General features: G+C 33.3%; 1 protein-coding gene across 1 annotated transcript in view; it reads left to right on the top strand.

The window, feature by feature from the left end:
- The window catches only part of ME1 (malic enzyme 1), a 170758-nt gene that overhangs the window by 75563 nt on the left and 78571 nt on the right, over positions 1-16624 (top strand). Inside the window, exon 6 of the mRNA XM_090279624.1 lies at positions 1015-1118. Within this exon, the coding sequence (XP_090135750.1) occupies positions 1015-1118 (104 nt within the window). The remainder of the gene's footprint in view (positions 1-1014; positions 1119-16624) is intronic.

Here is a 16624-nt window from a genome sequence, read left to right as displayed (position 1 = left end):
ATACATTCAGTTCGTGTATATTGACCTTATATTCTGTGATCATGCAAATTCACATTTTTTCCTAGTGGATTTTTATTGTAGATTACTTAACGTTTTCCATATACACAATCATGTATAAAAATAGTTTACTTCTTTCTTTTCAATCTATATTCCTCTTTTTTCCCCTTTTCTTGCCTAATTGTAATGGCTAAGATCTTCAGTACAGTGTTGAATAGATGTGATGAAAGTAAATTATCTTTGTCTTATTTCCTGTTTTAGGGAAATTGCAATCTTTTTCTGTTAAATATGTTGTTAACTGTGGGTTTCTAATAGGTGCCTTTTATTAGGTTGAGGAAGTTTCTTTCTGTTCCTAGTTTACTGAGAAATTTTGTCATGAATGGGTACATTTTACTGTATATAAATTACACCTCAATTAAAAACTGATTTAATAAAAACAAAAATATTACATATACTAAAACTTGAACACAGTAATATTGTTTCACATATACCAGTTTTTTAAAGAACACTTTGTAAAGTTTAAGAAAAACTTTAGTCAAGACTGAAAAATTTTATTTTTAATATTAGTCAACTATAATATTAAAGGTGTACTCAAATGTTGGTAGAATACTTTGCTTTCAGAAACAGGAAAAAAAGACAGGAATTGCTGACTTTCCATTTTCTAAGCTAATATAATATTTCAGAACTCAGTATTATTTTTTCTATGTGATAAACATTGCCTGTAAAATTTGAACTGAGCTTTTCAAGTTATACCACTGAGAGATTTTAATTCCTTTTATTTCCCTCAGAATAAGGCACAATGTTTTTAATGTTTATTAATTATTTTTCTTATTTGACATATAAATACTGTATATATATTCTAAATAATACTAAATATTAACTCTGAAGGTTGCTTGTTAATCAGTTTTGCAAAATTTTATTTCCATTTTTCCTTATTATACAGATGAGGAAACAGGCTTAGAAGTTGCCTTTAGTTATTTTTGTATCTCTGGTAACTTTTTTTTTTTTTTTTATTAGGAGTTACTTAAAGACCCACTGTACATTGGACTACGGCAGAGAAGAGTGAGAGGTCCTGAATATGATGATTTTTTGGATGAATTCATGGAGGCAGTTTCTTCCAAGTATGTATAATTTTTATTTTTTTCTATATTTAAATTGAATTTCGAGTTTTTAAAGATAACCTGCTGTTATAGGTATGGCTCAGTTGGTTGGTCATTGTTCCACAATGTGAAAGGTCGCTGGTTCAATTCCTAGTCAGGGCACTTGCCTGGGTTGCGGGTTCAGTCCCCAGTAGGACTTGTGCATGAGGTAACTGATGGCTGCTTCTCTCTCACATTGATGTTTTTCTCCCTCTCTTTCTCCCTTCCTTCTCCTCTTTCTAAAAATAAGTAAATAAAATCTTTAAAAAATAACAAAATAAAGTATAAAATGTACAAATTTTGTGCTGTATATTTAATAATTAGAAGTGATTTGAATAAAATACACATCCTCGTAGCTAAGTGGCCAAATGATAACTTCATGTGTTTATTTCCTAAAAGGTTGTCTCTGTTGCTATTCCTGAAGATGCTTTTCTATTACAGTTATTGTTAGTCTGTACTTAGTTTCAGGCTGCTGATAAAATCTGATTTTTGATCATCTCTTTGAGTATATCTGACCCTTTTGTGGTAGGAAAAGCAGAGGAAGAAGGGGCAAGAATTAGTGCAATGCACAGGCCCAGAATGGAGCCAGAACCAGCACATCCAATCACAATCCATGAATCTCTGATTAAAAATACAGTATTTGATTAAAATGCAGTACTATATTTCACCTAGTCTAGGTAGTATTTAACTGTGGGCCACGTACTCCTGTAAAATTTTCCAGTTTCCTTTTTTCAAAGAAGGGACTTTTACCATAATTTAGTAATGTATTCTTGGAGAGTTTTGTCACACTAACAGTCATCCTGTTTATTACTGTATAGCCACAGAAACCACGTACTCTTTAAAAACATATATGTTGCCCTGGTTTTTCATAGAAATAAACTCATGACTAGAATCAACTGTAACTAGAGACATACTTCTGGTTTCTTTTTATTATAAGGTTTAATTTTAAGAAGTTGTATCCAATAGCAGAAAGTACTTTCACCAGCTTGCATAATAATTAGAATAAATTAAATCTTTAATTGCCCAAGGTTTAAATGCAGAGTATATTGGCAGTTAGTATGGATACTTTTTAAAAACTCATGCCTGATTTATTATTGTTATTATTTATTAACTTATTTAAGTAATCCGTAACTTATTCATAGAAATAGTTGAGAAACTCTGCAGTTTAAGTTCAGTATTGCTTAATATGGTTAAATGCTAGTAGTTTTTCATATTAAATTTTAAATTCCTTACTCTAAAATTTACGTAAGGTTTTGAAATTACAACTTTTCAGGTAGCAACATTAATCAAGAGATTATGTAGAGAATCCATGAGACTATATAAAAGGAGAATGAAATTATCTCTGTAGTTTTTTTATTGTGTAAATAAAGTCTAACTTTATATAGACTTCAATATATTTATAAAGAATCTGTTATCAATATAATATCTATAGCCTATATACTTAAATGCTATTGAAATAAAAAGAAATAGTTTTATTTGGAATCAATAAAAAGTTTTCTGGAGAAAATGAGAGATGAGCTAATTGTGTGATGTGCTGTTTTAATCTAAAATCAGAAAAACTTTTTTTTTAATGTTGAATTGCAGGGTTATCTAAGATCTTTGGTAAGGAAATGGGTATTGACAAGAGTCAACAATAATTTTAAATACCAAGAGCACCTATAAATCAGGTGTTAACTTCTGGGCTCTTCCTAGAGGAAAATCCCAAAGGTTTTTCACAAATACTTCCTCATGTGGCACTGCTTTGGGAAGTTTTTCAAAAGCGAAATCAGCAATTCCCAATTATATTGGAAAGTAGTCCTGAAGGTAAGCCCAAAATTGTTCTAAAAGGAAATGTACATTAATTTAAGGTGGAAAATTACTATTGCACGTTGGGTTACTTACCTAGGAATGAGATTCTGAGAAGGAGTTATTACAGAGTGTTCTTGGAATCAACCCCTGTGGAAGGGAGCAGACAGACAGGAGTAGATACAAGAAGTCAAGCTGCAGCATGGACTCACCATCAGCCTTGGAATACTTCATTGGGACCACCGCTGCATGCTAGTTAGTTCCTTAAAAGAACACTCATTTCTGCCAGTCTCCCCCACCCCCACCCCAACCAATACTATGTTGGGGTTTTTTTATTTACTATCTTGTCAGGGTTGGGGTGGGGCAGTTTCAAATTCTCAGCTTTCTCCACAGTATTATAGCCCTTACCTCATAGGCCAAAGATGTGATTATCAAGTATGTCTATTCTGACTATATATTTGGGGACTTAGGAAATCACCACCAAGTGGGTCTGTGGTCCCAATGGACCCATTAGGTGCAAGACCCTGGCTAGAGCTTCACTTCTTACTGGCCTCCATACGCTTCTAATAAGAAGAGACAGCATGTTGATGCTTCAGGTCTCCTGGTATCACTGTCAGCTCTGTGCCCTCTAAATGTTTGGGTGTTCCCATACCTAAAATTGGACCCCTGATCGCCCACCCACTGCTCCAGTATCTCTCATCTCAGTAAATGACAACTGCCCTCTTCCTGTTTCTGAGACTGAAAACATTGGAGTTATCACTCCATACCCATACTGCCCGCAAAACTTGTTAGCCTTTACGTCAAAATATATGCAGACTCTAACCACTTCTTGTTGCCTGTATTATTATTTTCCTTATTTGAACTTCTTTTCCCTGATTATTATAATAATCTTCCTAACTAGTTTGACTGCCTCCTTCCTTGGTGCTCTTTCGCTTATACTCAACACAAAAGCTAAAATGATTCTCGGCTCAAAACCTTGCAATGGCTTCTCATTTTATCCAGAATAAAAATAAATTCTTGCAGTAGCATAAAAGGCCCTGTACTATCTGACTTTCTGGTACCTTCCTTACACTATCTCCTACTAGTTTTCCCCTTGCTTACTTTGTTCTAGCCACACTGGCCTGTTTCCTCTTTTTCGCTTTCAAGCCAGGCATGCTAATGCCTCAAGGTTTATATTTCTTCTACTTAGAATCTTTCCTGTCCTCTGTCCAGTTTCCCACATGGCTAGCTCTCTCATCTCCTTTAAAATTTCCTCAAATATCACTTTCTCTGTGAGGCCTTTGTTGGCCAACCTATATAAAATTTTATCCCCAACTTATTTTTTTCTTTTCATTTATCATTATCTGACATATTTATATTTATTTATTTATGTCCTGTCTACATTCATGTACTGTAAATTTGCTGAAAGCAGGGAATTTTCTTTTTCCTTCACTGCCATATCCCTGGTTTCTAAAATATTATCTAGCGCAGCGGTTCTCAGCCTGTGGGTCATGACCCCTTTGGGGGTCAAACAACCCTTTCACAGGGGTTGCCTAAGACCATCGGAAAACACATATATAATTACATATTGTTTTTGTGATTCATCACTATGCTTTAATTATGTTCAATTTATAACAATGAAAATACATCCTGCATATCAGATATTTACATTACGATTCATAACAGTAGCAAAATTTCAGTTATGAAGTAACAACGAAAATAATTTTATGGTGGGGGGGTCACCACAACATGAGGAACTGTATTAAAGGATCATGGCATTAGGAAGGTTGAGAACCACTGATATAGCATGTGATAAATACTCAGTAAATATTTCTTAGATGAATGATTGAATTTGATTTGTTTTACTTGTATATTTTAAAATGATAGGTAGGAATGAAAGAACTCTGGTATTTTAAAATTTTTCTTCTTTTCATATTATTTAACTTCAGGAAATAGTAAAGCTCTTATAATCCTTAGATACTGCCAAGTCTATGTTAAATCACCATATGTATGTACTCCTTAAATATTTGTGTTCATTTTTATGGTTGTACTTCTTATAGTAGCCTTTTTTTCTAGAATCAGTTGCCCCTGAAAGTTAATAAGAAAATTAGTGACTGCTCAGCTTTGCTGCCTATAATTCTTTTTTTATCAGAATTTTATTGATGAATTTATTAACCAAATGAAAAAGAAATTACCTCAAGTGAGCTTTTAAAAGCTGTTATTAATTTTTTTAATGAAAATAAAAGCATTCAGCGAGGACTATATTTGTTTTCTTTTCCAGTTTAAGTGATTAAAATTAAAAGTCACTTGGAAGCACTAGAAATGGCCAAAAAGATGATTATTATAATATTTAGATAACCTTCTTCAACCCTGGCTGTCATCACAAATTTTATATGATCCGTCACATAACATTTAAGAGGAATAATTTTAGTCTAAAGCCATACTATCTGCCATATGCTGCAAGGTAGGATGATGTTTTTATAAAAAGATGATTTCATCACTGATTCATTATTGAACTGAAGCTTTGACTGTCTGAGATGAACCAGACCATTCAGAGAAGCTACTAATTGGGTCAAAATTCTTAAAGGTTACATCAGATTTTAAAGGAACAAGATATATAGCCCCTGTTTATCATGACCACATTTGCTAAATTTATTGTTATTATTAATAATATCCTATGATTCTAAAGAAGTCATGAGATATGTAGGTTTATGTGCTCTTCACCCTTACATGTGGTCACAGTTCAGTAGCTTCTCCACTTTGGCCTCCCTTGAGAATGGGCTCTGTACTGCCCCCTTATCCTTCTTCCTGCCATTTCTGCTGCAGTTAATTTCCTGGTGACTTTCTGTGCTGCCTTCATGTACCTGTTCCAGTCGCTGCCTTTTATGCCCGATCCTTTCTTTAGATGAATGGATATATTTATAACAGATGATTTGATCTGTAAATCTCTGAAGCCCTTTGCATGTTACCTGTCACTTTAATCACCATGCTTTGGTTTTTAGAAGAAATTTAATGAAAACATATGAGTCTTTGGGACACCAGCTGCTATTCTTCCCTGTGTCCAAAGGTGATGTAAATCATTAGAAAAAAAAAAAATCAAATGGAAAGAATGTCAATATGAGAAAAATCAGCAATTATGTTACTAAGAAACATGATTCAAATCATATTTATGACTCAGTTTTTTTTCCATTTTCCCATCCAAAGAATGATCTGATTCACAATTTAACTATAGCCATATTTTTCTTAGACTGCCAACTATTTCTATTTATGTCTTTTCACTTTTTATTCAATGTAAAACAGCTCATGTAATAATTAGAAATTAGAAATATACAGGTCTGCATTATGTGTATATATATGTGTAGATATATAGAGATAGATAGATATATCACATTTATATTTTCTAAAATATTTGAAGTGAATATATACTTAAGCATTTTTATGTTAGTTTTACATCTTTGCCCATATCTCATCCCAACTGTGGGTGTGCCAATTGATTTGGAGGAACAAGTCAAATTTACTGTTTCTTTCTGAACATGGTTTATGATTCTTCCTTTTTAGATACTTTTCTTTTGTAATCCTATTTTATTCTATTCATTAATTCTAATTGTATTAATTCAGAAGTCCTTTAACATGGTTATAATTATTTTACACTAGTTGTATTCTATTTGTATGAATCTTATGAAATGTATTATTTTATGTATCCCATTTGAGTCAGAAAAAGAACTTTATTACAAGGGATTACTTTTTTTCTGATGATCTCACAATATACTAGAGCATGTAGTGGGTATAAAGTAACTACTGTTGAAAGCATACTTAACATAGAATCTAATCTTCATGAAACTACGTGACATACTTCTGAAGCAAAGGTGATTCTCTAATGTTAACTAGAGAAACACACAGTTTTCCAAATAAAGTGGCTCTGCTTGTAGTAAACTAAGTATTTGAGCTTTAATTATATAGATATTTTTATGTGCTAGAGTTTATATTTCCTCTAAAGAAGAAAAGTATTTTAATAAATTCCTATTGCATTTATGAGTACCTATCATTTTCTGTTTGAATCAACGTTGAGATAAGAGTAATTCCTTAATATTTTATCTGAGTTTATTAAAGCTAAATTATATTTACTGAAGCTAATAATTACAATTTAAAGGCAGTCTGTATACTATGCTTCTTCTGTTTCTGTTCTTTGTCTATTCTCTTGACTTTCATTTAGCAAGATGAGCCAGTTTCTTAAAAGCTTGTTTCTTATGGTTTTCCATCTATATGTACCATATGTCATAAGTTAGAAAGTAAGAGTGAATATATCTGCTTATTGGTCATATTGAAAAAGGAAACTCAATGTAAATTTACTTAGTTATATTCAGAGACTAATCTATAAACAAAAGCAAAAAAGAATATCAGTATTAATGTCTTTTGGGTCAAAATAAGGTCTTTTGTTCAATTTTTTCTTGCCCTCTTTATATGTATTTATAATCAGAGATGAAACAAGTTGTGTATATATGAAATTAGTTTAGTTCTTATTTTAAAAGACTATATGTATGGCTAGTTTGATGGGGAAATAGTATAACAATATTTGAACAAGAAACATATAATTCCATTATTGGATATTAAAGAGGCTGAAAGATAAAGGACGCTTAAGGATATTAGAAAGTTGGTTGGAGGTAAGTTCAGAAATTTAAGGGGACTTTTTAAAATCTTGCAATCTCTAATAAAAACATTATTTAGGAAATGTGAAATCTAATTTTCAGTTAATCTCATATGTTGACCTGACCTTATTGTTGATGATCAGTATGTTACAGAAACAGGGGAGTCCAGAAACAAACACCAGAGTTTGCGGCTGGGAGATAGGGAAAAGGAAGCAGCATTCAGGATGCCTTTGCATGCCTGGGACTAGTGGCTGGAAATTTTGTTGCACCAAGACCGCTTTGAGACTTCCAAGGCTCAGGAAGATGGGAGGGGTCTTGGACTGTGGGATGGTACAGAAGAAGCAGACAGAGCCTACGTAGGATTCTGTGAAGGGTCAGAACTCTTTGCAACACCCACTGCGTCAGAGCACGCAGTCAGGGATATATAAGCAGCTGCGGACATTTTAGCTCTCTCTCACTCTCGGGTGCTCCCTCTGTGTGGGTTGGAGGAGGGGGCCTCCAGGCTGCTTTGAGGAGAGGAGATCCACGCAGTTTGCAGGAAGAAGGCAGTTTACAAGGAGTCTGAGAATCCAGGCGGTTCTGCATTGAGAGCTGGAGGGCACCACAGCACAGAAAGGACCTCCCCAATCAGAATTGAGTGATTGGCAGCTACTGGTAAAGCTGAACTGTGCCTAGGAAGTAGGGAAATGGTGTTTCTGACTTTCCTAAGACTGGCCAGGTCTGGGAGGGGGAAGCAGAACTATGTGCAAATAAACAATTCTTATTCTTTTCACCAAACTCTGGTACTGAGAGTTATAATTCTGGCAGCGGGCAATCAGGCCCCTAACTAAATAGCCCATGGGTTCTGTTTCAATCAGAGCAGCCCAGGGGTTCTGTTAAAAGTACATTTCAGTCAGTAAAGGCCGGAGTCCTTACAATGGCCCCTCCTGGCCTGAGATGCTCTCTGCTGCAGCCACACTCTCTACCCTGCTTCTGTTATCACTGAATCTCAAAGCATGTTTCCAATTCAGAACATTTGCTCTCCCTCTCCCCACTGTCTGAAGTAGTCTTCCCCAAGGAATCTGCTTGGTTAATAACCTAATTGTTTTCAGTATTTGTTGAAATCTTACTTTCTTTTGAGGCTTACCCTGATTACCCCATGCAATACTGAAAGCTGCCCAATCTTCTCCCCACCCTGGCTCTCCTGATACTCTTGCTTTGCTGTTCTTTATACAATTTATTACATTTCTTGATCATTGTGTACTTCTGCTACTAAAATATGTATTCCCTCAAGAACAGGGACCCAGTTTGTCCATTTTATGAACAAGTTTCTATATCAATTCCTGACACAAAATAGATATACAATAAATATTTGTTAAACTGGATTGAGCTACTCAGATGGAGGTCACACAAGAGAATGTGAGTAGATTGGCAAAAAATCTTTCACCACACTAGAAAATGAAAGTTTAAACATGACTTACTTTTGATGAGTTACCACCATCGTTTTCATGTTGAAAGTAGAGCCATAAGGATGTGGTGAGTGATGAATACCTGATTTTCTCAAATCTAACAAACATAGAATATTATCCCTTGAGGGGATAGATGTACCAAAGTCAGTATGTTACATAAAGTAATCTAACTACATTTAATTCAAGTTGGTAATAAATATTTTCTGAGCTAATAGATTTCAAAGTCTCATTACTGAAAGCTGTAACAAAATTTATGTAAAATTCACCACAATCACGACATAAGAACAAAATAATCATATTACCAATATGATCACATTCTGGCTAACTTAGCTTTCCATCATTGGACTGTTTTTATTTCACAAATTATAAAGCAAGCCAGAATTAACATAGCATGCAATGATTTAACCATAATGTAGTGATTAATTCTTAAGACTTTTGTGCATCCACAGATGGTGATCCATATTTTTTTCCATCTTTATTCAAAATAAAACCACATCCTACAGTATAGATGGTACAGATTGCCACATTTGTGAATAGAAACAAAATAAGCAACTGTTAAATTTATTGTTAACTAATATGGTTAGATCGAGATGTGTAGAAATGGAACGGAAAAAAGGCTGTCTTGCTGAACAACATGTTGAAGTGGTGTTGCCTGGGATAGGTTTATACTGTAGTCCTTTTCTTCAGAGGCCTCACAAAATGATTTTTCTTACTTTAGGGAGTTCACCATAGTTTGGGATCTGACTCTCAGTTCAGGAAGTTCAGATACTTGATTTTGTCAGTGTACAAAGCCCATATCTCATGGACATGTGATAAGTAAAACCTGGGCTTTGAAGCCAACCCTTGGCTCCATTAAATTACATTTGCAACCTTGAGAAACTTACTTATCTTCCCTAAGGCTTAGTTTCTTTCTTGAAAAAAAAATGTGAAAAATAGTAACAGGTTTGTTGTGATGATTGAGATTAAATATTTAAAAACGTAAGTACTTTTGGTAAGTAATAAATAGGAACTATAATTTTTCCCCAGGAAGGATGTTGAGGGCCAATAATTTAATTAAAAGTTATATGCTAGCAAATTTGATTTAATATTATACAGAACATTAATAGTTGGTATTGTCCAGAAATAAAATAATGTATATAAAAGTACTGGGTGCTGGGCGGAGGGGAGCAAAGGAAAAAGAAATTGGAACTATTGCAACAATATAATCAATAAAATATACTTAAAAAAAAAGTACTTACCACAATGCTTTCACATAAAAATCACTCAGTAGTTGTTATTCTTGATTGTTTTTGTTGTTAATATTATTTCTGACCTGTCACTTGAAGTGAATGGGCAAATGTACTTAAATATAGAAAGATTTCTGCCTGAAGTGGGAAGATGGGTTAGAATTAAGCATTCTCTAAAGTGTTCTAACTTTAGGATTCTATTAAAATACTGAAGAAGCTGTATTTTGTTTAAACATTCAGGGCTGATTTGTATCATAAAATTCAGTGATTCGATAATTGTGATCATTACAAGTTAGTTGAAAATGTTTGATCATCACATCATATAATTATACTTGACCCAGAAGCATAAATTTCTCATTCAACATTTTGAACTATTTTGTTTTGCATAACCTTTAGCTATTTCTTGTTTTGCCTAAAGTTTATTTCATTCAGGAGCTCAAGAGACAAGGTGATTAATTGAAGAGAAAAAAATTCACAAAAGTTTTTGTCTTATATTATATTCTCTATGCGGCACATTCATTATATAGTCACTTTCCAAACAAGTTCATGATAGAAATTATATTCTCAATAAAGGATAATGCAAAGAAACTAAAAACTGTTAAGTTAACTTGCAAAGATTAAGTGAGACTTGGGTTTATATAACTTATTTACATGGATCAACTAGTCTAATTCTTCACTATCTCTTTCTTTCTTTTTAAAACTTCTATATCAGTAACATCTGATTACTTCCCAAAGCAGAAATTGAAATAATATTTTCTTTTTGACTGGCTTCTATGATCCCCCATGTTTTCCTGTGCATTTATCTTAAGAACAGATCCATTACTAAGTCCGTGCAGATAGTTTCTTTGTTATGTCCTTGATCTAAATGCTGACTCCATTTCCACAACCATAACCCAACTTCCCTAGACCTTGACCATTTCATACATTTATCACCATACAGAACCCTTCAGTGACTTCTAGTTTCTTTTGTATCATAGTAATAAGTCTTTAAGAACTTATCTCTACCCCTTTATTAACTGTTTTCACCTTCTACATATAAATCCTTTTCTGATCTGGCCCATGCACTTTGGCTTTTTCTCTTGCACCCTCCACCCCTCCTTGTATACTCTGTATATCAGTCCCTTCCTTATCTGCAATTTTGCTTTCTGCCATTTGTTGCCTGCAGTTAATTGCAGTCCAAAAATATTATGTGGACTATTTTAGAAATAAACAACTCCTAATCTTTAAGTTTTGCAGTGTTCTGAGTCGTGTGATGAAACCTCAAGCCATCCTTCTGCGTCTGGCCTGTGTCCAGTGTCTCCACACTGTGCATGGTACCTGCTTGTTAACTCTCTTTACTGCCAGTCATATAAAAGTGTAGCACACACAGTGATGTCTGGCACATAATACTTGATAGTAAATGACTGTTACTGGTTTACGTATTTACTATACTATACTTCCATTATTTCAGAGTCTACCCTTTCTACTCATTAAAAAAGTTTCCCATAAACAATATGCCTCCTGGAACCCGTGCTTACTGAGTCTCTAGATTGCATCATTTTCTGGTGTGTTTAATTTAATCTCCTGTTGTTTCGCACAGTAACTTGCTGTACAGGCTTGTAACCTAAAAGAAATGTCTATGTAAATACAAGAATGAACACTTGATATACATTCAAATCTCATCATTAATTTGAATCTTCAGAAATTAAAGAATGATTTTTACTGTTGCCATCATAAGGAAACATTAAAAATTAAGAATTATAATTACTTTTGTGGTGGTTATGATACATCAAAAAACCCCCACCAGATGTGTTCTATCAATATTAATAGCAATAACAACTCTCAAAATGGCTAATATATATTTTCTTTAAAAAATTTTAAAAATATTTTATTTATTTATTTTTAGGGAGGGAAAAGAGAGGGAAACATCAATGTTTGGTTGCCTCTCATACACCCCCAACTGGGAACCTGGCACACAACCCAGGCATGTGCCCTGACTGGGAGTCAAACCAGTGACCCTTCGGTTTGCAGGCCAGCACTCAATCCACTGAGCTACATTAGCCAGGGCTATTTTTAAAATGTTTTAAAATTTCAGTTCACATTCAATATTACTTTATATTAGTTTCAGGTGTACAGAATAGTAGTTAGACAATCATGTACTTTACAATGTTCCCCCTGATATTTCCAGTACTCACCAGGTGCCATACATAGTTATTACAAAATTATTGACTATATTACCTCTGCTGTACTTTATTTCCCCATGACTATTTTGTAACTATCTATCTGTGCTTCTCAATTCCTTCACACTTTTCACCCAGTCCCACAGCTAATACATTTTTAAGGTATATACCATGCTCTGTTCTAAGTGCTTTTCATACTTTTAATTCTCAAAACAGTTCTATGACATTCTTACAATTATGTATCCCATTTTTTCAGATAAGAAACAGAGGCATGGAGCGATTAAGTAAATTTCTATAGCTACCCATCTAGAAAGTGACAGGGCAGAGATTCAAATTCAGACAGTCTGGCTCCAGAGCCCATGCTCTTAATTATTACATTGCATTCCTCTCTGATTTAAAGGAATGTTATCCAAACGTGTCAGTGCAAATAACATGGCACGTGTAGCACAGTCTGTGTTCAAACATCTTATAAATGCAGCCTTTGGTATCATAGCAAAAATATAAATGACAATAAATGTAAGCTTTTGGCTGAATATTAAACAAGTAGCCATGAAGATAAGAAATACTCTAACAACTGTGAAATGGCAATTATGGAAAAATAGGTGATTTGATGGAAAATGATGCATTTTCCTCTCTTCCTAAACATTGTAACTTCTCTAAACAAAGAAAACAGTTTGATGATATTTTCTGGTACTTGAGTTATAAAGAGATAAGAAATGTAGGTGACTTCAATGGAAGTTTTATTCAGTGGGCATTCCAAATCTTGCTGTCCCTTGTTCACTTCAAATACGTTCCTGTCCCAGGTTCTTTGCCCTTGCTGTTGTCTTGAACCTGCAGGCCTTTCTCCCTTTCCCCTCCCTCCTTTAAGTCTTGACTCACTTGTCACATCCTCAGTGAAGTTTTTCCTGCATCATTTTGTTTAAAATTCCACCCTTCATGCTGGCTGGCTTTCTCTACCCTACTTATCGCTTATAACATGTTGTATTATTTACTTGTTCTTATTTATTATCTATCTCAAATAAATACAATATAAATTCTATGAGGACAAGGATTTTTGTCTATTTGGTTCACTGCTCTATCCCCAAAGCCTGACTCCTAGAAAACAGCAAATATTTGTTGAATGCATTCAGTTTATCTCTGGTTTCAAAGTAGTTTACATTAAGATTTTTAACCTTTTAAATTTAAAGTTGGTAGTTAACTATAATTAAGCTTTCATGCTTTTTATTTTAGGTGAAAGGACAAAACAAATAAACAAACAAAAAACAGTCCACTTGGTTTTGACAATCCCTGACACACTAAATTTTCATTGACTATTAAATATTTACTATCCCCTTATATTCTTGTGGTTAAGGTTGTTGTGCTAGTCAGTTTTATAATATGTAATGTATTCCAATGCACATTTCTTCATTCTAAACATTGTAATGTTAAGAAAAGACAGAACAAGAAAATATATTCCAGAGTTATGCATATTGAATTGTAAATACACAATAGATTTCTTCTGAACTTAAATTTTGCTTTACAAGATTTCATCCGACTAAAGCACTAGCAGTCATCACATTTCTTTTGCCTTTTGTTCCTAAACTTAATGCAGGTTGATATATCACCATGATAACAACTCATGCTATTTTTACAAAAAACTGAAAAGAATGGAAAACATATTTTTTTCTTTAGAATCACTTCATACCTCTAATATGAAACGGTTGCCATTAAATGTTGATTTCAATGGTGCGTTATTCAATGAGGAAGAAAATCACTGCTTGTCCAGAATTTTAAATGTTAGAATTCCAGCCTCAAGAGTTAAAAAAATTTCCCAGACATTTTTTGCATAGAAAGATAGCAATTTAAATTTGGTAATCTGGTTGGTGTTAGCATTATATAATTCTATGTGTAGAAAAAGAGTATTCCATAGCCAAAAAGGTCTTAATATGAATATCCACTTCAATTTAGGTTCACAGTTATACCAATATTTTTATAGTTAAGTTAACTTGCTTTTTCTGGTTAACCTATATTGATATATAGGAAAACAAATAAATTATAGTGAGGGTAAAGGAAAAATAAATAAATACAAATGTTTTTTATTGGTATACAGTGAGTGAAATTAGCCCTGTCTTTTACAGCTGTCCCTACTAATGCAAATGATTTCTGTGAACGTATTCAAAGAAAATATTTGGGACACCTTGAATTATTTATTCACGCAGCAAGCACATTGAGTACCTATATGTACCAGGAATTTATTTTGCCAGATGCTTCTGAGAAACTCAGTGTAGTTGGGGAGAGAGATAGATAATCAGACATTTTTCCATAAGCCTTGCAGTGGAAATGAGTTTAGGGTGCTCTAAGAGAATATAGAGAACAGTATACCTAATAAGTAACGTGAAGCAGATGAGTTGTCAGAGAAGACTTATCTCACTTGTCTTTTCTGATTTTTATAGAAAGAATAGATTAGTACTAACTTATTTTTTAAGTGCCAAACCATATGAAATTAAAATCAGGAGCAGATTTTGCTCACTTTATTTGAGTTCACTATCATGCTTTGCTATTTTGAAAAGTTGTATTAAATTTACATACAACTGGCTTTAATCATGGGGTAAGGCTGCCTGAATTTGTGTACATATCTGGAAAACTTTCCAAGTATTTTTTCACAAGTGAGACAAGTGAGTGTTTTATATTTAAAGACTTAGACACCTGGTCTCAACACCTTGTAATGTGCCAGATGCAAAATGTTTCCAAGGCATACTCATAATACTTCTGTAAAGTTAGAGTTCAGAAATGCAAACCAAAATAGGAGACTTAATTTTATTTATGAGATGGATATTAAAGCAATTTGGCAAATAATATTTTTAAAAAATTTTGTTACTTATCAGGTATCAAGTATTTTTTTAAAGCACCAATTTACTTATTCAGTAAATATGAATACTTTTTATATTCTAGGTATTGTTCTGAGCACTGGAGATATAGATATGTTTTATTGCTAGTATTATCATACTCACCTGAACAGAGCTGTTGTAATCAACTAATCCTCAATATATGTTCATAGTGAGACCAGAGGTATAGAAATTTTCTCATATTTACACATGTCTAGACAATGGATTGTTGGATCAATTCTTTCACTATTATGTGCAATGTTTTTTTTTGTTTGTTTGTTTAACTTATTCACCATCTTACCAAAACATGAGCAGCAAAAAAGAGCAATTAGAGGAGCCAAAACTGGAAATATATAGAGTTCTAAAAGCCACAGTATCTAACAGATACTGTAAGTAAAGGAAAGCCAAGGAGTTAAGTAGTACAATAAAAGAGAAAGGGTTGGGGGAGGTAGTAAAGGGTCAAGGAGGTCAAATATATGGCAGTAGATGGAGATTTGACTTCAGATGGTGGACACACAGTGCAATATACAGATGGTATGTCATAGAATTGTACACTTGAAACCTATATGGTCTTGTTAACCAATGTCACCTCAATACGTATAATTTAATAATAAGTAAAAGTTATATTGAAGGTTGTAAAAGAAAAAAGAAAGGAAGAAACAATTGGTAACCCTAGATTTATTTTCTCTCTTGGATTATTGTATCAGTTATATTTCTTTAAAAATTTTTTATTTGTCCCCGCATTTTTAATATACATTTACCATTAATAAAAGTTCACTTTAAAAGAATACTGCATAACTTAATGGGTAGTGTGGATACCTTATAACAGAGCATTCCCAATTCCTCTCTGCCATTCCTTATTGCTGTCACTTATTCACTTATCTATAAGCTGTAATCACCAAATATATTGTTACCATTATTTGAAGAAACTTACCTATTAGATCAATTAAGATAAAAAAGATTTTATTTTACCTATATTTATTTCTTCTCTAATTCCCTTCCTTTCTTTGTGTAGATCTGAGTTTCTGGCCTACATCACTTTCCTTCTCTCTGAAGAACTTCTTTTAACATTTCTTGCAAGGCAAGTCTACTGGTGGCACATTTCTTCAATTTTTGTTTGTTTCAGAAAATATCTCTCCTTCACTTTTGAAGGATAATTTATTTCACTGGATACAGAATTCTAGATTTGTTTTTTCTTTTAATACTTTAAATACTTCATTTTCTTCTTGATTGCATGATTTCTGAAGAGAAATTTGATATAATCCATAATCTTTTCCCTCCATATACAAGATGTTCTTTTTTTCCTCTGGCTTCTTTTTTTTTCTTTTTCTATATAGAATTTTTATTTTGTTTTTCAATTACAGTTGTCCCATTTTTCCCC

The sequence above is a fragment of the Furipterus horrens genome, unplaced genomic scaffold (assembly GCF_987537825.1).
Source record: "Furipterus horrens unplaced genomic scaffold, mFurHor1.1.pri manual_scaffold_6, whole genome shotgun sequence".
NCBI lineage: Eukaryota > Metazoa > Chordata > Mammalia > Chiroptera > Furipteridae > Furipterus > Furipterus horrens.
This window is presented reverse-complemented; position numbering and strand designations above follow the sequence as displayed.